General features: G+C 46.3%; 1 protein-coding gene across 2 annotated transcripts; it reads right to left on the bottom strand.

The window, feature by feature from the left end:
- Window positions 1-6,740: 6,740 nt before the first annotated feature.
- On the bottom strand, window positions 6,741-17,306 carry LOC309325924 (zinc finger protein 646-like). Of its 2 annotated transcripts, none has more exons than XM_081834307.1 (4): window positions 17,077-17,306; window positions 12,705-12,790; window positions 10,267-10,380; window positions 6,741-8,750 (listed from the first exon to the last, which is right to left on the bottom strand). In XM_081834307.1, the coding sequence occupies exon 4, from the start codon at window positions 8,641-8,643 to the stop codon at window positions 6,838-6,840; it is 1,806 nt and encodes a 601-aa protein (XP_081690433.1). In that variant the 5' UTR covers window positions 8,644-8,750; window positions 10,267-10,380; window positions 12,705-12,790; window positions 17,077-17,306; the 3' UTR covers window positions 6,741-6,837. The 2 variants fall into 2 exon arrangements, with proteins under 2 accessions (XP_081690433.1, XP_081690432.1); XM_081834306.1 differs by having other exon boundaries at window positions 12,705-12,831; window positions 17,077-17,303.
- Between the last annotated feature and the right edge of the window lie 4,316 nt (window positions 17,307-21,622).

Here is a 21,622-nt window from a genome sequence, read left to right as displayed (position 1 = left end):
TTGGGGTGCCTTTTGCTTTCCCATTTGCATGATGCTTCAACATCTGGGACCCTCCAGGTGTTTTAGACTTTTTAATATTATTATGAGTATTATTTACTGAATTCGTGCACTGTCCTATACCCGGAGGTCTCAGTGCGGTTCACAGAAAAGATCGCAATACAGTGGACGCTCGGGTTGCAAACATGATCCGTGGGGGATGCACGTTCGCAACCCGCAGCATTCGTAACCTGCATCTGCGCACGCGCGGGTTGCGATTTGGCCCTTATGCGCAAAGCGCGATTTAGCGCTTACGCACATGCGCGACCGCCAAAACCCGGAAGTAACTCATTCTGGTACTTCCGGGTTTCGGCGGTCCACAACCTGAAGCGGCTGTAACCCAAGGTATGACTGTATATAAAATTAAAATAAGAACGATAACCTAGTAACAGACATATACACACACACAGTTAAGTAAAGGTAAAGGGACCCCTGACCATTAGGTCCAGTCATGGCCGACTCTGGGGTTGCGGCGCTCATCTCGCTCTATAGGCCGAGGGAGCCGGCGTACAGCTTCCGGATCACATGGCCAGCATGACTAAGATGTTTCTGGAGAACCAGATCAGCGCACGGAAACGCCGTTTACCTTCCCACCAGATTTATCTATCTATTGATCTACTTGCACTTTGATGTGCTTTTGAACTGCTAGGTTGGCAGGAGCAGGGACCGAGCAAAGGGAGCTCACCCCGTCACGGGGATTCGAACCGCCGACCTTCTGATCGGCAAGTCCTAGGCTCTGTGGTTTAACCCACAGCGCCACCCGCGTCCCACACAGTTAATTAATCACAATTATATCCCACTTTTATTGCAAGGAGCTCAAGGTGGTGGTCACCCAGCGAGTTTCACGGCCGAGGAGGGGATTTCAACCGTGGTCTCCCACTTTCAAGGCTGGCACTAACCACTGTGCCATACTGCTTCTATGGACCACAATTCCTATCTGCCAGAATGGTGGAAAACACAGGGCGGGGGGGGGGGGAGGGATAACACGGCTAATCCAGCCTTCAGCAAGAGGGTGCTTTTCATAACATGACTCTTGGCAGCCCCAGCTGTATGATGCTGGCTCTGACAGGGACTGTGACCCACAATATCAGGAGGACAAGGGAAGCAGCCTGGCAAAGGCTGCCCTAATCTAGCGGTAGGCCTAAGGCTGAAAGCTTTCCCTCCAAAAATGAGTAAGAGCTGCCATTGTGGGCGCCACAGTTTAAGGAGGATACTGAGAAGCTGGAAGGTGTGCAGAGGAGAGCGGCCGAAATGGTAAGAGTCCACACCTTATGAAGAACAGTTGAAGGAGTTGGGGGTGTTTAGCTTGGTTAAATAAGGCCAGGAGGTGCTATCATAGGCAGCTTCAAATATCTCAAGGTGTTGTCCCATGAAAGACGGAGTGAGCTGGTTTTCTCTTGCTCCGGAGGGCAGGACTCGAACCCATGGCTTCGAGTTACAGGAGATTCTGACTAAACCTCAGGAAGATGACAGTAAGATCTGTTCTGGACATGAGGCGGACTCCCTCAGAAGGTGAAACGGATTCTCGTTCCTTATTTATTATTTGCTTTTCCGTCATACATCGTCGTCAACGCATACTATGTGACAGAAAACTAATAAAAGGTTCCCTGGATATAAAACCTAAACACATGATAGTAATAATGGATTCCCTTGGAGATTTTTAAGCAGCGGTTCGATGGGCACCTGTCATGGATGCTTTAGCTGAGATTCCTGCATTGCAGGGGGTTGGAATAGATGGCCCCTGGAGGTCCCATCCAACTCTGTTTCTGTAGCGTCACAAGGGACGTGAACAGCTGAGCTTTCCATCATGAACTTTCCCCCCTGCGCTCCTGGAAATTTCCAAGGGAGCAAGCAGACAGACAGATGTTCTGCTTGGCTTACGAAACCTTTAGCCCAGGCATTGGCAAACTCGGCCCTCCATATGTTTTGGGACTACAACTCCCATCATAGCTGTTTACGTTCCACCTGATGCTAACGTCAGAGTGGCGCTTTCTAAGCTATATGGTGCCATCTCTAAAGGTAAAGGGACTCCTGACCATTAGGTCCAGTCATGGCCGACTTGGGTTGTGGCGCTCATCTCGCTTTACTGGCCAAGGGAGCCGGCGTACAGCTTCCAGGCCATGTGGCCAGCATGACTAAGCCGCTTCTGGCGAACCAGAGCAGCGCATGGTAACGCCTTTTACCTTCCCACCGGAGTGGTACCTATTTATCTACTTGCACTTTGATGTGCTTTTGAACTGCTAGGTTGGCAGGAGCAGGGACCGAGCAACGGGAGCTCACCCCATCATGGGGATTTGAACCACCAACCTTCTAATCGGCAAGTCCTAGGCTCTGTGGCTTTTGGGGTTTTTTAAAAAAATATTTATTAAAGTTTTAAAACTTACAAAAAGAAAAAGTAAAAACACCATATTAAACAAGAACAAAGCAGCACATCACAATAAGGGGAAAAAAGGGAAAAAAAGAACAGAAAAATAGAAACAATTAAAAAAACACATCAAACCTTCCCTTAACCTATCTTTCATTTGCTTATTTCCTTGACCTCCTCACACCTCCCTTTTTTGTATTCTAGTTCGGTTAGCTATTTCAGCAAATCCTTTCCATCTTTCCCAGTTTTTGTCCTGTAATTTATCTTGATATAATCTAACTTTACTTTCCCTCCTTTCACCAATTAACAGTCTATTTTTACTTAATCCTTTATAACATTTCTGCTAAAACCACATAACTTCATTCCAACATCCTTCTAACATTCATTAATTTAAAATGTTTCTGTAAATTATCTTTAAATTTCTTCCAATCTTCTTCCACCGACTCTTCTCCCTGGTCTCGGATTCTGCCAGTCATTTCCGCCAATTCCATGTAGTCCATCACCTTCATCTGCCATTCTTCCCGGGTGGGTAGATCTTGTGTCTTCCAGTACTTTGCAATAAGTATTCTTGCTGCTGTTGTAGCATACATAAAGAAAGTTCTATCCTTCTTTGACACCAATTGGCCGACCATGCCCAGGAGAAAGGCCTCTGGTTTCTTCAGAAAGGTATATTTAAATACCTTTTTCATTTCATTATAGATCATCTCCCAGAAAGTCTTAATCCTTGGGCATGACCACCAAAGGTGAAAGAATGTACCTTCAGTCTCTTTACATTTCCAACATTTATTATCGGGCAAATGATAAATTTTTGCAAGCTTGACTGGTGTCATGTACCACCTGTAGATCATTTTCATTATATTCTCTCTTAAGGCATTACATGCCGTAAACTTCATACCTGTGGTCCATAACTGTTCCCAGTCAGCCATCATAATGTTATGTCCAACATCTTATAGCTGATTTCACCGTTTCATCCTGAGTGTTTCATTTCAACAGCAAGTTATACATTCTTGACAATTTCTTAATTTTGGGATCTAACAGTTCTGTTTCCAATTTTGATTTTTCCACCTGGAAGCCATTTTTTTTGTCCAAATTATATGCTTCCATTATTTGGTAATAATGAAGCCAATCTCGCACTCTATTTTTTAGTTTTTCAAAACTCTGAAGTTTTAATTTTGTTCCAAAATTTCCCAATATTTCGGCCATTTGGCCTCCATATTGAGCTTTTTCTGAGCCTTCGCTTCCATTGGTGACAACCACCTTGGGGTTTTATTTTCAAGCGAGTCCTTATATCTTATCCAGACATTAAACAGCGCTTTTCTGACAATATGGTTTTTAAACACTTTATGTGCTTTGACCTTATCATACCACAAATATGCATGCCAACCAAATACATTGTTAAAACTTTCTAAATCCAACACATCAGTGTTTTCAAGAAGCAGCCATTCTCTCAGCCAGCAAAAAGCGGCTGATTCATAATAAAGTTTAAGGTCTGGCAGGGCAAATCCACCTCTTTCTTTCGCATCAGTTAATATCTTAAATTTTATTCAAGGCTTCTTGCCCTGCCAGACAAATCTGGAAATATCTCTCTGCCACTTCTTGAAACAGTCCATTTTATCCAAAATTTGCAATGTTTGAAACAAAAACAGCATCCTTGGCAATACATTCATTTTTATCACAGCAATTCGGCCTAGCAATGATAGCTTCAGATTTGACCATATTTCTAAATCCTTTTTCACTTCCATCCAACATTTTTCATAGTTATCCTTAAATAAATTCACATTCTTGGCAGTCATATTAACCCCTAGGTATTTCACTTTCTTAACCAGTGTTAATCCTGTCTCCTTCTGAAACCTCTCTCTCTCAGACACTGTTAGATTTTTCTCTAGAACCTTAGTTTTTGTCTTGTTCAACTTAAAACCCGCTACCTGACCAAATTCTTGAATCAGTTCCAGTACTCTTTTAGTACTAGATTCTGGCTCCTGTAATGTCAATACCAAATCATCGGCAAATGCTTTCAATTTGTACTGTTTAGCTCTGACTTGTATACCTTTAACCAATTGGTCCCTTCTAATCATGTTTAAGAGAACCTCCAGGACCGATATAAAAAGCAATGGAGAGATTGGGCAACCTAGGCTCTGTGGTTTAGACCACCCGCATCCCTATGACATCTCTAGGCAACAGCAAACCCACCCAGAGGATCCTTGTGGCAGGGGATTTCAATCAGGGCTGCCTGAAGAACGTTTTTCCTAAGTTTGAACAGTATGAATTTCCCCACTAGAGGGAAGAATATTTTGGATCGTGTGTTTTGCCCTTAAGCGGACATACAGGGCAATTTCCCTCCCCCACTTAGGTTCATCTGACCATTCACTTTTTTATGTCCGAAGTATATCCCCCTTAGGTATGCGGGGGATAACCCACAGCGCCACCCATGTCCTATAATCGGCCATACCAACAGGCTAAAAAACAGTTTCTATCTGTGGGCTGTTAGGCTGCTGAGCGGAAAATAATATAGCACAACTGACTTCCGGGGTTGGTGTGTTTTGCGACAAGCACACAGAGTGCAATGAGATTGAGTGTTTGGGTGGGGGGAGGCTCGGTTAATTTCATTGTACACAGGTTGTACATTGACAATAAAGGTATTATTATCCCTAGCTAGCAGGACCAGTGGTCAGGGAAGATGGGAACTGTAGTCTCAAAACATCCGGAGGGCTGAGTTTGCCTATGCCTGCTTTAGCCAACCCCAGCTGCTTTGGACTACAACTCCCATGAGCACTCAGCCAAAATGTCAAATGGACACCAGTGATGGGAACTGTAGTGAAACTCAGTATATCTAGGATGGTGAATATTAACAGCATCACCACGCCTGATGCTCTGCAGAGTGAAATCTGCATCGGATGGTTAAAATCCTGCATCATCCGGCTTGTTTCCAGTTCCGAAGGCTGAAGGCAAATTTAAAGAGGATCCCAACCTGCTTTTTATTTTTATTTTATTTATTAAACTTACATACCACCCTTTTATCAAAAGATGCCAGGGCGGGGTGGGGGACACATCAAAAACACATTACAGAACGTCAATAATAAAAGCATAATAAAAACATACTGACGAATAACAAAACAGTTAATAAGTCCTCTGCTTTAAACGGTGAACGATGAAATTCGGCATGTGCCACTGCCGCCCCATTCCAGGCAAATTCTGCTAATTAGAAAAATTAATTTGAGACAACTTGGGTGCACTGGTGAATGTTGATATTCACACACACACCCCAAAAAACACACCATCTAGAGTATATCTGTGTTCACATATTTGACTGAAGAACATTCAAAATCTCAAAGGACCCCAAGATACGTATTCCACAGAATTGATCACCTGAGATAATTTGGCCGTGACTTAAGCCAATTAATAAATCAGCCACTAGTGGAAATCTTACTTTAAAACAGATGCAGATTTATAGCTCTGCTTCTCTACCTAGGTCACTAGGGCAATATATTATTATTATTATTATTATTAGCAGCAGTAGTATTATTATTTATATACCACCCTATAACCAGAGGTCTATGTGGGGTGGAGGGTGACCTGAGAGGCTCGTACGCAGCGAGAAAAAGAAGACACCAAACTAAGGTCACATCTGCATCTGACGTGTAAAGACTACTTAACGCACATTGATAAACGTAGCTCCGCAGAGGATCAGCTACAGCTCCCAGGGATTTTGTAGGAGAAGCAACGTCCTCTAAAAGCATGGCATGCATTCGAGTTTTGCTCACCCCTCTTCCGACTCGCTGCATGCTCTGAGGGGCTGTTTTCCCAGCAGCCTCTAGGGGCGCTGCTTCCCTGTGCTGAGGAACAGCATGCTCAGAGGCACCCTGCGCAATGACAGAGGATTCTGGGAGCTGCTCTCAAGTTTCTAGGCTTGAGGGAACCACCCATTCTTCTGCCCACCCATGACAAGCAGCCGGCCAGCAGGCACTTCCCTTCCTCCAGAGCCAACATGGTTCTCTCTAGATATACCTGAAGGAGCGTCTCCACCCCCATCGTTCAGCTCGGACACTGAGGTCCAGCTCTGAGGGCCTTCTGGCGGTTCCCTCGCTGCGAGAAGTGAGGTTACAGGGAACCAGGCAGAGGGCCTTCTCGGTGGTGGCACCCGCCCTGTGGAACACCCTCTCATCAGATGTCAAAGACAAGAACAACTACCTGACATTTAGAAGACATCTGAAGGCAGCCCTGTTCAGGGAAGTTTTTAATGTGTGACATTTTAATGTATTTTTAAACTTTGTTGGAGCGGCTGGCGAAACCCACCCAGATGGGCGGGGTACAAATAATAAATTATTATTATTATTATTATTTGGGCTCCCAACTCCCATCAGCTCCAGTCAGGGATGAGGACAGGAGCTGGAATCTGGCAAAGCCAGGAGGATGCCGTGGCCCTGATCCAGAGGTGGTCACGATCTCTCTTTGGTGTGTATTTTCCAGTGCAGGCTGAGGTAATTTCTGCTGATGAAGCCCTTGCCGCATTCGGCACACTGGAAGGGGAAGTCGCCCGTGTGTTCCTTGCGGTGCGACAGCAGGCGAGCCTGGTAGGCGAAGGCTTTCCCGCAGTCCCTGCACCTGAAGGGCTTCGGGAGGGTGATCCGGGGAGATTTCAGCTTCCATTTCTGCCAAGGGCTCTTCCCACCCTCCACCGGGGCCTCCTGGCCGGTCGGAAAGCCATCGCTGGGCTGCCCCGTCTCCTCTGGATTCTGCAGCTGCGGTCCCTGACGAATGTACACCTTTTTTATTGTGTGAGAAAGGAGACCGGAGACCGGAGCCGCCGCGAGCAGCTGGCCCCTTCTGACATGGCCGCGGCGATGCGCGATGGCCGAACTCTGGAAACCCGACACCTTCCCGCAAAGGAGGCACATGTACCTCAGCCCCGCATGGAACTCTTGATGCTTGGAAAAGTGAAGCTTTGACAAGCTCTTCCCACACCAACAAAGCAGCCTGGCCTTGCCCGGCACGGCTCCTGCTACACACCGGTGTTCCTGCAAACCGCTCTTGAACCCGAAGCTTTCCCCACAGCGGTGGCATATAAAACTCTTCCCTTCGGCGTGGCCTTGCTGGTGAGCGGCCATCTGCCACTTGTACACCAGCTTCTTCCCGCACTCCTGGCATTTGTACAGCTTCTTGGTCGCACAAGCCATGGCGGGGCCGCCGGAGCTGCCGCCACCGTCCGTGTGGGCCACACTCTGGCGGCGCTTGTGCCTCCTCTTGTGCCTGTGGAGGCTGCCCTTGGAGGCGAAGTGTTTGCCGCACTCCGGGCAAGCGTGCTGAGCGGAGGAGGCTTGCGAGGGAGGGCGAGGGAGCCCCATGTCGCCGCGGCTGCCCTCGGAAGCCAGCCGGCCGACCCCATGCTTGTCGCTAGCTTCCTGGTGTTCCCCCGGCAGAGCAACTGGGGAGGAGGCATTTAACAGAGGCTTCTGCAACCACTGCGCACTGCAGTACCTATAATGTACCTCGAGGTTCTCTTCGCACTTGAATAGCAGCCCACATCCGGTGCAGGGATACGGCGTCTCGCCTCTGACATCTTCGTCCTGGTGCAGTCGCTCGGAGTCCTGCTCCTGCGAGGCGGCCTGGCTGCCCCGCACGCCACGTCCTAGCAGCGACGCGAAGTGCAGCCGGAAGGCGAGCTTGCAGAGACACTTCCGCCTGCGTCGATCGTGCCTCTTCAGCGCTTCCTCCAAGTGGCCCTCCTCGTGCATGGCGAGGTCGATCTGGTGCATGAACGAGGCCTCGCACTGGACGCACGGCCGGGGTCTAGCCTCCTCGTGGCTTTTCTGGTGCCGGAGGACGTCGAGGAAGCCACGAAATCGTTCCCCGCAGTCTGCGCACTGGTGCAAGTTCTCGGGCACTTGTTGCGCACTCAGATGGTTCTTCCTGGCGGAGGCTTTCTCCCCGTCCGCCCCGGCAGGAAGGTGTGTTCTCTGGTGTATCCTCAGAGACAAAGGGCTCGTGAAGCACAGCCCGCAAGCAGAACAAGCAACGGGCATCTTCCTCGCGGCGATCTCCTGATGCATTCGAAGCAGCCCTTCCAGCCGGAACCTCTTGCCACACTCCCTGCATTTATACTGTTTTGGTGGAACGGCTGGCCTCCGGGAGCAGGCTGGGCTTGCAGGACTTTGCCCATGTTTGATGTGCAAAAGAGGCTCAGCATTTGCAGGCTTCCCTTGTGGTCCGGCCGACAAATACGTCTGCTTGGGGGTGCCCCCCATATCACCGCGTTGGGTCACTACGTCCTTAGACTTGTCACATAGCGTCTCGAGAGATCCTGCCTGCCCTGTGCGTTCCTCACAACATACCTTCGAGGGCCCGTCGTTTCCTGAAGGGAAAGAGAGAATGTGGAGTTATTTCTCTTTGGATAACGGAACAGGTGAGAGGGTCGCATCTGTCCGTACTCAGAGCAGAACCATTGCAATTAGTAGGCATAACTAATTTAGGTTCATCAATTCCTTTTTTAAAGAAAGCTTTCATTTGCAATTTTTCACTGTAGAAAGGACCTCAAGAGTTATCAAGTCACGCCCCTTGCAATAGAATAGAATTTTATTATTTCGGTCACAGACCGGTTCCAGCCCACATACAATATCAAGGAAGTCATAAAACACAATAGGGATACATTTGAATTTGCAATTAAGTATAACAGGGACAATACAGATATAGCAACAGTTAAAAAATATATACATTAAAATTTAGCCACTAACATATAACCTAAAATTATCATTTAAAACCTTAAGCATTATAGCACAGCTTGTTCCCTAGGTTTTATGGCAAACGCACAGAATTTGGCTACCCTTAACGTGATCTCAAGATCCTTGTCCTCTACCAGGGTTTTTAGACACTGAAGTTCGGATTCATTTGGAGATTTTTGCATAGCAGGGATAATAAATACCGAGCGTATATCCCCGTAGAAACAACAGCGTAACAAGACATGAGAGACAGTTTCTACCTCCATCAAGCCGCAGGGGCAGATTCGTTCTGCGAATGGTCTACCCTCAAATCTGCCCAGCACGTTGAATCTAGCGAGGGTAAATGACCATCTGTATTTGTAATTTTGACAAATAATTCGCTGGGGTAAATCCCCTCCCGTTATCTTTCATTGCTGGGTGTTTATTCATCTCACGTGGCATTGCAGTTCCACATCCCAAAAATTCGTTGGCGGGTTAGTCCTCTAGCTTTCTCATAATCTACAGCTATCAGGGCCTGTGGGGAAAACCCCAAGCCTCTTAGCTTTACATGCAGTGTGGCTTTCCATTTGGATTGGTAGGAATCCAGTCGGGTTACACCCCTTGAAGTGTATTAACTTAAATTAACGGCTAGCCATTGTTCTTTCAGCAGTTATAATTGTCAACTGAGTCCTCCCCCTTTCGGAGCTTTTGCGTAGATTTGGAGTAATTATTATTATTATTATTATTATTATTATTATTATTATTATTATTATTTGTACCCCGCCCATCTGGCTGGGCTTCCCTAGCCACTCTGGGCGGCTTCCAAAAAATATTAAAATACTCTAATACATCAAACATTAAAAGCTTCCCTGAACAGGGCTGCCTTCAGATGTCTTCTAAAAGTCTGGTAGTTGTTCTGTTTGACATCTGGTCGGAGGGCGTTCCACAGGGAGGGCGCCACTACCGAGAAGGCCCTCTGGTTCCCTGTAACTTGGCTTCTCACAGGGAGGGAGTCACTAGAAGGCCCTTGGAGCTGGACTTCAGTGTCTGTGCTGAATGGTGGGGCTGGAGACGCTCCTTCAGGTATACAGGACCGAGGCCGTTTAGGGCTTTAAAGGTCAGCACCAACACTTTGAATCTTGTCACCCTGACCTTCCAACTCATTCCACTCACTTGCAGAAGTATTTCCAGCAGGGTCTCTGACTCTAGATTCCTGGGTTCCTTCGATGTCCAGACGTTCACACTGCTCAAGCCAGGCCACAACTTCTGCTTTGGTGACCGGCCGCCCTGCTCACAGAGGGAAATGAGGGAGACAGAAAACACAGCGTCGGAAACAATATTTCAACAAAGAGGACTTGTTCTTTGCATGCTTGCGATTCTCCCCTTCCTTCATCAGCTCCTCTTTTAGAAAAAAGCGAATTCAGACGCTCCATTTCATCTACTGCTGCTACCTGCTCCCTAAAAACCCCACTCTGATTCACTGGCAACGATTTTGAGATTTTCCAGCCTGAAAAGAGACTAATGAATTTTGGCTGAAGACGAGCAGTAGGTTTCTTTTTTATATATAATATTTTTTATTAATTTTAACATATAAATTATAATACATACCACAAAACTTCACCACTTATACAATCTTTTTTTGGGGACTTCCATCAGCACCTCTGATGATCCACCGTTTTAACCACTTCATATGCATTTCTTAAATTCATATTGCCTTTAATTATCTTAACTAACCATCCTCCCCTTTATCCATTTTTGCAATAGTTCCAATAATTCACCTCACAAAACTTCTTGCAAACCTACAAACATAGTCTGATCATCACAATTACTTTTCAAATAGTCTGTAAATTTACACCAGTCTTCTGTGAATTTCTGGTCCCGCAGATTTCGAATCCTGATGAGTAGGTTTCTGGCAGTCAGCCAAAATGAATTCTTAGGAATGGCTTCCCTAGTTACAAGTAACTAAGGAATAATAATAATACAGTGGTACCTCGGTTTATGAACTTAATCCATTCCGGAAGTCCGTTCTTAAACCAAAACCGTTCTTAAACTGAGGCACGCTTTCCCTAATGAGGCCTCTCACCGCCAGGGCCCTACCAATGTTCAGATTCCGTTCTTAGGTAAAGTTCTCAAACCAAGACACTATTTCCGGTTTTGCGGAGTTTGTAAACCGAATTGTTCGTAAACAGGATTGTTCTTACAAGGTACCACTCTACTAAACATCTTCCAAAGCAATAATGCCCATTTACACCACAAAGAACTCATAACCTACCTACATTCAGCAGCCAGAAACACCATAACCAGACACTGGAGAGACATGTCAGGAGTAAGCATGGACCAATGGTACCAAATAGTCTGGGAAACAGCCCTACTAGAAAAATTAACTAATAAACTGAAATTGACATGGGGACAAACAGAAGAAGATACCTTCACCCCGGTATGGCTCCCCTTTATCACATACACAGCCCAACAGGACAATGACAATCCACCAACAGCATACAAATCAATATGGCTAACCTGATCCAAAACACCCACCCACCTCACTCACACACGAAAACAAAGATCACCACAGCCAATCACAAACAAACAACCACACCCTAGGCCAACCCCAACGTCTCTCACCACCAAAGGAACACAAGTGAACAACACAAGCAACGCTGACACCAAACTCTACATACATTAAGCATAATAGAAACACCGCTACCCGACCCCACCCCCACCCATCTCCACTCCCTCCACCCCCCTTTCTTTTCTTTTCCTTTTTTTTTTCTTTTTTCTTCTCCCCCTAATGCCTCAACAAATGAAATGGATTTGTAAAAATGTTACATGGGAGAGGAAAAAAATACGAGGCATTACACTTACACTGTAAAATAAGAAAACCCTTAATAAAATATTTTTAAAAAAACAAAAACCAAGGTACCACTGTAGTAGTAGTTGTGTTGTTGTTTATTTTTACCCCGCCCATCCAGTTGGGTTTCTCCAGCCACTCTGGGCAGCTCCCAACAGATAAAAAACAGAATAAAACATCAAGTATTTAAAACTTCCCTAAACAGGGCTGCCTTCAGATGTCTTCTAAAAGTCAGATAGTTGTTTGTTTCCTTGACATCTGATGGGAGGACGTTCCACAGAGTGGGCGCCACCACCGAGAAGGCCCTCTGCCTGGTTCCCTGCAACCTCGCTTCTTGCAGTGAGGGAACCACCAGAAGGCCCTTGGAGCTGGACCTCAGTGTCCGGGCAGAACAATGGGGATGGAGACGCTCCTTCAGGTATACAGGACCGAGGCCGTTTAGGGCTTTAAAGGTCAGCACCAACACTTTGAATCGTGCTCAGAAACGTACTGGGAGCCAATGCAGATCTCTCAGAACTGGTGTTATGTGGTCCCGGCGGCCACTCCCAGTCACCAGTCTAGCTGCCGCATTCTGGATTAGTTGTAGTTTCCAGGTCACCTTCAAAGGTAGCCCCACGTAGAGCACATTGCAGTAGTCCAAGCGGGAGATATCTAGAGCATGCACCGCATCTTGAGAACAAGATGGATCTGCGTTTTCTCATTCATAGAAAGTCAAGTTGCGATATTTGCGGAGGCCTTTTTTCAGTCGTGGGATTCTCCTTACCTGCAATGAGCAAAGCTTCATAGTTATCCGTCAACACTTCCCAGTACAGCTCCTTCTGCCACTTGGCTAGGGACTTCCACTCGCTCCTGGAGAAATAAAGAATGACGTCCTCAAACCTCACTGTTGCCTGAAATGAGAAACGTTTCCATTTTGGAGCCACATGATAAGAAAGGAGGTTCCAACTAAACACAAGGAACAACTGTCTGGTGGCAAGAGCTGTTTGACAGTGGAAAGTGGTAGAATCTCCTTCGTTGGATTTTTTAAAAAGAGTTGGATATCACGGGTTCTTTCGTTGCAATTTTTGCATTGCACGGGGTTGGGCTAGTGGTTTATACCCTTCACTAGAACAGGCTTGACCATAGCTGTCAACTTACAGATTTGAAAATAAGGGACCAGCAGCCTCGGAAATACAGTGGTGCCCCGCAAGACGAACGCCTCGCAAGACGGAAAACCCGCTAGACGAAAGGGTTTTCTGTTTTGGAGGCGCTTCGCAAAACGAATTTCCCTATGGGCTTGCTTCGCAAGACGAAAATGTCTTGCGAGTTCCTGCGGGGTTTTTTCCCTTCCCCCCCTTTTTCTAAGCCGCTTATCAGCTGATCTGCTAAGCTGATAAGCCGCTAAAAGCCGCTAAACCACTAATAGCGCTAATCCGCTAAGCTGTCAATGGGCTTGCTTCGCAAGACGAAAAAACCGCTATACGAAGAGACTCACGGAACGGATTAATTTCGTCTTGCGAGGCACCACTGTAAGGGATCAGCAGCCAAAATAAGGGATTTTCCAAGGGGCACAGGTATGTTCGACTTCTGAGCCCCTCCGAGCCAAAGGCAGAAAGCCCAGCCAGCAGCCAAACGAAGCCTCAAGCGGTGGTTCCCACAGCGCAGCAACCCAGCAAAGGGGATGTGTGGGAGTCATAAAGCCAATCAGAGGCTTGTAAATACCACAGGGTGCCCCCTGACCTCGGCTGACCAGCACTCTGAGCTTTACGATGTATAGGAATGTATTGACTTTAAATGGAGTTGTGTTTCCTCTGGGCATGTAACGTGAGACATTGCCAGATGACCATGCTGTTGGTGAGGACAAAGGATATAATAAAAGTTACCGGGGAAGGGAGAGGTTCGAAGGAGCTGCCCGTCCATTATGAAAATACTCGCTGCCTCTCTGTGACTTCTTTCTATGCTATGCTAAGCACCATCTATGATGGCAGGACTCTGTCAGGGATGCAGCAAGGAAAACCACCGTCACCTCTCCGCTGGGAAGCGCTGAGCAAAGGCGAGTCCCCAGGCAACACGGCCGATTTGATCGGCACAAGGCATGCAAGCTCCGCCCCCCAGTCGTTCTCAGACTCCTTATTGGGTGAGCAACGCAGCCAAGCAACACAGTTGGAGCCTCCCTCCTCCCTGGCCGGCACGGAGGGAGGGAGAGGAGCTGCTTAGTTTGAAACCCGGGAAATTTAAGGGACATCATCAATAAGGGACAGCAGCAGGAAACGGCATTCGGATAAGGGAGTTTCCCACCAAATAAGGGAGGGTTGACAGCTATGGGCTTGACTACTGTAATTCGCTCTACACGGGGCTGCCCTTGAAACTGTCCCACAAACTCCAGCGGGTGCAGAATGCTGCAGCGAGGCTCCTCGCGGGGTCCCTGCCATGGGAGCATATTCACCCAGTACTTTACCAGTTGCACTGGTTCCCAGTGGAGTCTAGGGTCAGGTTCAAGGTGCTGGTCTTGACCTTTAAAGCCCTTTGTGGCTTAGGGCCCTCGTACAGGACCGCCTCTCCTGGTCTGCCCCACAGAGGACCTTAAGGTCCATGAATAACTATAGTTTAGAGGTCCTGAGCCCTAAGGAAGTCAGACTATCCTCCACCAGGGCCAGGGCCTTTTCAGTGATGGCTCCCACCTGGTGGGATGCTCTGTCCCATGAGACTAGGGCCCTTCAGGGTTTAACCTCCTTCCATTGAGCCTGTAAGACAGAGCTATTCTGCCAGATGTTGTTGAATTACAACTCCCATCACCCCTAGCTAGCGAGGCCAGAGCTCAGGGATGATGGGAGTTGTAATCCAACAACATTTGGGGACCCACAGGCTGAGAACCGCTAGGATACGATCAGTACTTTTTTTCTTAAAAAATGTTTAGGGGTACTCTCATTTTGACTCAAGAAAATCACCATTCTATAGTTCAAATTGGGGGAAATACAGTTAATGGACAAAAGGCCGCCATTGGAGGTAGCAACGGAATTCATGATTCACCGTGTTAGAGAAGAACCTAAAACAATAATAAAAAAGGAATCATTTTTTAAAATTAGTTTTACATAAAAGTTATACACCATGAATATAACATTTTCACAGATTAAAAAAAGAAAATATTTATTTCGAAACTTGAGACCTCATTTCTTCCCTCTATGGGTTCCAATTCTAAATTTTATTCCTGCATCTTTTACTGTAATCTATCTGTGATATAATCATAGTATCCAAAATCCATGTTACATTACAAGTGTCATTGTATTCCTGCCAATGATTTCATTAAAAAAAATATTATTAGATTTTCCACAATTATAACAGAAACCACAAAGCAGAATGACACACAAAAACAGAAAAAAAGAAAAATACATCAACGAACAAAAAAAGAAAAAAGGAACAATAAACAATAACAACAAACTTAATTCTTTACAAATCCAACCTTTTAAACATCTTGGTTGACTTCCTCTAGTCCCTCCCTTCTGAATTTCCTTGTAGTTGAAAGTATCAGCTTTCCAATATCATTATTAAACTTAAACAGCCTGCCAATGATTTCAACTGTGTACAGTGATCTCTCAAATATGTTACAAAGTTATTCCAGTCTTTTAAAAATACTTGGGTCTTCCTGGTTTCTGATCTTTCCGGCCAGTCTTGCCATTTCTGCATATTCCATTAAAAAAAATATTGTTTCTTCTCCCATTAAGATTCACAAAATGTTTAGGGGTATGCGTACTCCTGCATGCCCCCAGGACAAAAAAGCGCTGGATATGATAGTGCTTTGATATGCCAAGTTTAGAAGGTGCTCGGGTGTTATGGCTCCACATTTAAGTCTTGGCTTCGTTAGGGGGTCCTCAAATGTTATCTAAACTCAACACACTAGATTCACCGCACCCCAAACCGCCACCCACATAGAAACATATCAGTCACCAGAAAAACCGCTTACTAAATCTACCTAGGGGAGAGAAGAGTCCATTTGCTAACCAGAAAGGCATACATGCAGATTTACCAATTATTCATTTCTGAGCTTCATTTAATTTTTTAATTCTTATTATTTAAAGTAGATGCGGGTGGCGCTGTGGGTTAAACCACAGAGCCTAGGACTTGCCGATCAGAAGGTCGGCGGTTCGAACCCCCATGACGGGGTGAGCTCCCATTGCTCAGTCCCTGCTCCTGCCCACCTAGCAGTTTGAAAGCACGTCAAAGTGCAAGTAGATAAATAGGTATCGCTCCGGCGGGAAGGTAAACGGCGTTTCCCTGCGCTGCTCTAGTTTGCCAGAAGTGGCTTAGTCAAGCTGGCCACATGACCCAGAAGCTGTATGCCGGCTCCCTCGGCCAATAAAGCGACATGAGCGTCACAACCCCAGAGTCGGCCACGACTGGACCTAATGGTCAGGGGTCCCTTTACCTTTAAAGTAGACACAGTACTGGAAGTTTCAAATTACAGCACAGCACAGCAGATCTGAAGGCCCTGCTGGCTGCAGCTGATAGGAGCTCCAAGTGCAAAATATTTGGAAATACAGTATATTTGCAGATGAGCGAAGGCAGCGCTGGATTGCCCAAAAGGCAGACCAGACATGTGTTTAGGCACCAGCATGCGGGGGCACCCCCCAAAAAAGTATTTTATTTTAAAGAATTTTGTGTTTGATATTCTTGTAGTCGTCATGGAGGGAAATCCGAACTAGGCTCTGACTTCCTTGCACTCCTAAACCCTTCCCCATTCTGCCGTCCTGTCCTAGATTGCAATAAGGCGAGATAACCAGAGATCGCAGCAACTTTCTGCTTTTGTAATGATCATTAAAATTATTTCTAGTATTGTTTTGAATTACATATCGGGCGGGGGGGCGGGGGGGGTTCGCCACAATCTTTCCAGGGCTCGGTTGCCCCCAAAGGTCTTTAAAAAGTTGGCTAAGGAGGCTGGTTCCGAAGTCCCCCCAGGGTCTCCAAAAACTGCGCGGGGGGGGGGGGGGCAGCCCATCTCCTTGCCAGGGCATCCGGGTCGGCCTAAGCCTTGAAAAGTGGATCTCTTTCACCCAGCACTGCCTGTAACTGCCACTTCCCCGATCCAGGGATCCACCCCAAGTTTTGCAGAGCAGGCTCTCCAGCTCCCCCCCCCCCAACTGCACCGGTTGCGCTCCTACCTGCGAAGCGCAGCTTGTTGCTTCCCGGGCAGGCATGGCGCCCCTCTCCGCCGCCTCTGGGCGCTTCTCCTCGCAGCACCTCCGGTCTGGGCTGCCGGGGCGGAGCTCCAGGGCTTTCAGAGGCGTGGAGAAGGCGAGAGATTCTTCTTTTCCCGACTTCTTTCTGGCTGAGCCTTGCCACGCGCGGAGAAGGCGCTTTACGCTCGGATTAAGGACCTGGGAAGCTCCGGTTTAAAACCCCTGACTGCCCTCGTTGCGCGCGGTCTTAGAATAGAATCCTAGAATCCTAGAGTTGGAAGAGACCACCAGGGCCATGGAGTCCAACCCCCTGCCAAGCAGGAAACACCATCAGAGCACTCCTGACATATGGTTGTCAAGCCTCTGCTTAAAGACCTCCAAAGAAGGAGACTCCACCACACTCCTCGGCAGCAAATTCCACTGTCGAACAGCTCTTACTGTCAGGAAGTTCCTCCTAATGTTTAGGTGGAATCTTCTTTCTTGTAGTTTGGATCCATTGCTCCGTGTCTGCTTCTCTGGAGCAGCAGAAAACAACCTTTCTCCCGCCTCTATGTGACATCCTTTTATATATTTGAACATAGTTATCATATCACCCCTTAACCTCCTCTTCTCCAGGTCTTGGGCCAGTGGCGTCCCCTGCGCCGCGCCTACTCGTTGTGCAGAGGGGGAAACGAGCGGGGGATGCAAACGCGCGCACCTGCAACCAGTGGATTCAAGAAAAGAGATTCCGGCTAGAGACCAGGAATAACTTTATTCTGTTCGAAAGTGGGGTTTTAAGCAAAGGTTGGATAGTGTGAGAAATAATATATTGTTGCCTCTTCGTCGTTTATAAAATGTTTTATACAAACATTTAGTTGAGCACATACTTCAGCCTATACACACACACACACACACACACACACACACACACACATTATATATATAATGTATTTTTATTAAAGATTTTCTTTGTTTAAAAAAGTATGTGCATTTGAGGCATCTGATCAAGGCCTGTATTTTAAAATGAGCTTAAAGATATATTTGCAAATGTTTGTATGTTACATGCTAGGCAGAAACCAGCTGGCTAAGTACTTTGGCAGTTGTTTATCTTCCTGCTCTCCTGAACAAGGGCCCCCCTGATTTATAGCAGTAGCAGGAGACAAGTTTCTCAAAGTTGTAAAAGTGAATTATAGGCTGGGAGCAAATGTTACACTGACCCTACATATTACAGAATACAATCAATCTGCAAAAACACTAATTAAGAATTGGTAAATGGTAAGATTTATTGTTTAACAGAAAATAAAACCATGTGCCTCCCATCAGACTCTAGCCATATTTTCCTAAGTTTTAAGGTATACTGAGAGAGTTAAAGGGCAATAAATTTTGGGAAGAGCTAATGGGAAAAGCAGCTGGCTGGGAAAGGGGGGGTATAAACTGAAGAGGCTTCTTTTGAAGCTGTTTTTACTGAGTTCCTTTTTTACTTTGCAAATGCCTTTTCTTCTAAAAAGCTATCTATGTTATGTATGAGATTTGTTGGCTTAATGTAATTATGCAAAGGATTTAGAAAGTAAGAAATGTTAGATTCCTATGTTAGATTCTTATTTCATTGATGGTGTGTGAGAATGTGAACCCAAGATCTCTGTTTAGATAGAATTTAATACCATGAGCCATTTGTTTTAGCCATTTGTTTTGGAATGCAGGGGCAACAGGGGCAAAAGGTGATCTGGAAATTAAGGTGCCTTGTCGAGGCAAATGTAAGATATATGGCTACTTGTCTGCCATTTATGGATAGAAGGAAATATAGCTCTTTGTCTCCCATAAAAGGTAATAGGAAATGGGTGTATCTTTTACGATTGGTTCTAGCAAACAGCCAATAGGAATTTCAACCAGGCTGATTGGACAGAGGCAGCCAAAGGAGGAGCAAGGGGGCTGGGCTGAGGAAATATAAGTGCTGGCCATCAGGGCTAGAAGGGGCAGAGCTTTGGTAACCATATACCACTGTGCCTATCATTTATTTGTCTGACAAATAAATTATTATTTTAATTTCTCTATTGCTGCGTTGAATATTTCATTCCAGCTAAGCGTTAACCACAAGCAGGGTGCTACAAATACAGTAGTTCATAAACACTTTAGTCTTATAAAAAAGGTAAAGGACCCCTGGACGGTTAAGTCCAGTCAAAGGCGGCTATGGGGTTGCGGCGCTCATCTCGCTTTCAGGCCGAGGGAGCTGGCGTTTTTAATAATAATAATAATTTATTATTTATACCCCACCCATCTGGCTGAGTTTCCCCAGCCACTCAGGGCAGCTCCCAATCGAGTGTTAAAAACAACACAGCATTAAATATTAAAAACTTCCCTAAACAAGGCTGCCTTCAGATGTCTTTTAAAGATAAGATAGCTGCTTATTTCCTTCACAGACAGCTTTCCGGGTCCTGTGGCCAGCAGGACTAAACCACTTCTGGTGCAGTAGGACACCGTGATGGAAACCAGAGCGCATGGAAATGCCATTTACCTTCCCACCGGAGTGGTACCTATTTATCTACTTGCACTGGCGTGCTTTTGAACTGCTAGGTAGGCAGGAGCTGGGACTGAGAAAAGGGAGCTCACCCCATTGTGCGGATTCAAACCACAAACCTTCTGATCGGCAAGCCCAAGAGGCTCAGTGGTTTAGACCGCAGCGCCACCCGCATCCCTTTCAGTCATAGCAGATAAGCACAATGCTTTTTTCATCATTTGAACTTTCTGTAAACTCATTCAAGGGCAAGGTAAAAGCTTCCATCTGCAATTAAAGCAGGCATGTCCGAAGTTCATTTCGGGGGCAAATCTTTATTTCCTGGGGTAAAATCCTTTAAAAAAGCTCAACTTCAATCCTAAAAAAGGTCAACAACTTTGGTCGGCCCTTGTGGCCCTCACCTTCATCAAATCTGGCCCTCTTTGAAGAACATATGGACACCACTGATTTAAAGCATTCTTACGCCACATTTTCCCCCTCCCCAAAGAATCATGGGAAGTGTAGTTTCTTAAGGGTGCTGAAGGTTCTTTTTTTGGGGGGGGGAGTGAGGACTATTCAGTGGTCTGGCACCACTATTAAAGTGGCCCGAAAGCACTTCAGATTTATTCTGCAGATGAGGCCCGACCCTTCTGTATCTTTACCCAGATGATCAGAACTAGAATTTAACCTAAAAGCGCATCATGCCCCCCCCCCACAGGGAATCTGCTGTCCTAGAGAGAACCTTGAGGATCTCCGTTTCATTGGAAAACAAGCCGCTAGTCCCCTTGGTGGCTGAGGCCAGACTGAAAACACGGGGAGGGGGGCACTGTTCCAAAGGCTCAGAAACCAGAGGACCAGGCTGTTTTTCCAGGATCCGTCAAAGGGAATTCTTCAGCCGTCATCTTGGGGGTGGCGTGGGTGGTGGGTGCGAGGCAGCGAAAAGGTTTGGGGTTTTCTGCACCATCTCAACCTCTGCCCGCTCTTCTTTCCTACTGTTATTAGTTGCCTCTCCCCCCCCCCTTCAATATTTACTCCTGATGTTTTATTTTGTCACAGCTGTGGTGTAGCTTTTGGGATGATGACATTGCAGGAGATGGTCTACTCCCAACCCACTGAACCTTTTTCTGCTGCATCCGTTGTTTGTCTGCCCCCTGCAAGCTTCCACCGTCAAATAAGTTGGCATTCTTGTAATTAAATATACCAAGAAAAAAGCACACCAAATACTCTGGCCAATATAAGTTTCAGTAGTGGGAGTGGTCCCTACTAGCAAATCAATAGTGACAGGGCCCCGTTTCGATGTGTTCACCTTCATCAGCTAATTTTTAAGGGGTCGTGTAAGTTAGAAGAATTCGTATAAATTGTTGTTGTTGTTTAGTTGTGTCCGACTCTTTGTGACCCCGTGGACCAGAGCACGCCAGGCACTCCTGTCTTCCACTGCCTCCCGCAGTTTGGTCAAACTCATGCTGGTCGCTTCGAGAACACTGTCCCACCATCTCGTCCTCTGTCGCCCCCTTCTCCTTGTGCCCTCCATCTTTCCCAACATCAGGGTCTTTTCCAGGGAGTCTTCTCTTCTCAGGAGCCTCAGCTTCAGGATCTGTCCTTCCAGTGAGCACTCAGGGCTGATTTCCTTCAGAATGGAGAGGTTTGATCTTCTTGCAGTCCATGGGACTCTCAAGAGTCTCCTCCAGCACCAGAATTCAAAAGCATCCATTCTTTGGCGATCAGCCTTCTTTATGGTCCAGCTCTCACTTCCATACATCACTACTGGGAAAACCAGAGCTTTTACTATACAGACCTTTGTTGGCAAGGTGATGTCTCTGCTTTATTCATATAAATATATCCTGTTATTTTTTACGTTTCTCAGAGATAACAACTAAGAGTGGGTAGATCAACGTGTACCTTGGAAAACGCACAGAAAAGCTCAATATACACGTTGATCTACCCACACTTAGTTATCTCTGAGAAATGTAGAAAATAACAGGATATTTTATACACAGTCTTCAAGTTACACGACCCCTTAAAAATTAGCTGATGAAGGAGCTTCTATTGTCAGGCAGG

The sequence above is a fragment of the Podarcis erhardii genome (assembly GCF_964252035.2).
Source record: "Podarcis erhardii genome assembly, chromosome: 12".
Classification (NCBI taxonomy): Eukaryota; Metazoa; Chordata; class Lepidosauria; order Squamata; family Lacertidae; genus Podarcis; species Podarcis erhardii.
Note: the sequence above shows the minus strand (reverse complement) of the source record. Positions and strands in the feature narration are given on the sequence as shown.

Excerpts from the sequence above, each read along its gene's own strand:
- LOC309325924 (XM_081834306.1), bottom strand. The coding sequence starts at position 17,112 with ATGCCTGCCCGGGAAGCAACAAGCTGCGCTTCGCAG. Across the intron at positions 10,381-12,704 it reads TGAAGCTTTGCTCATTGCAG|GGCGGCCGGTCACCAAAGCA; the intron begins GTAAGGAGAATC and ends CTCTGTGAGCAG. Across the intron at positions 8,751-10,266 it reads TGCTGGAAATACTTCTGCAA|GAAACGACGGGCCCTCGAAG; the intron begins GTGAGTGGAATG and ends CTTTCCCTTCAG.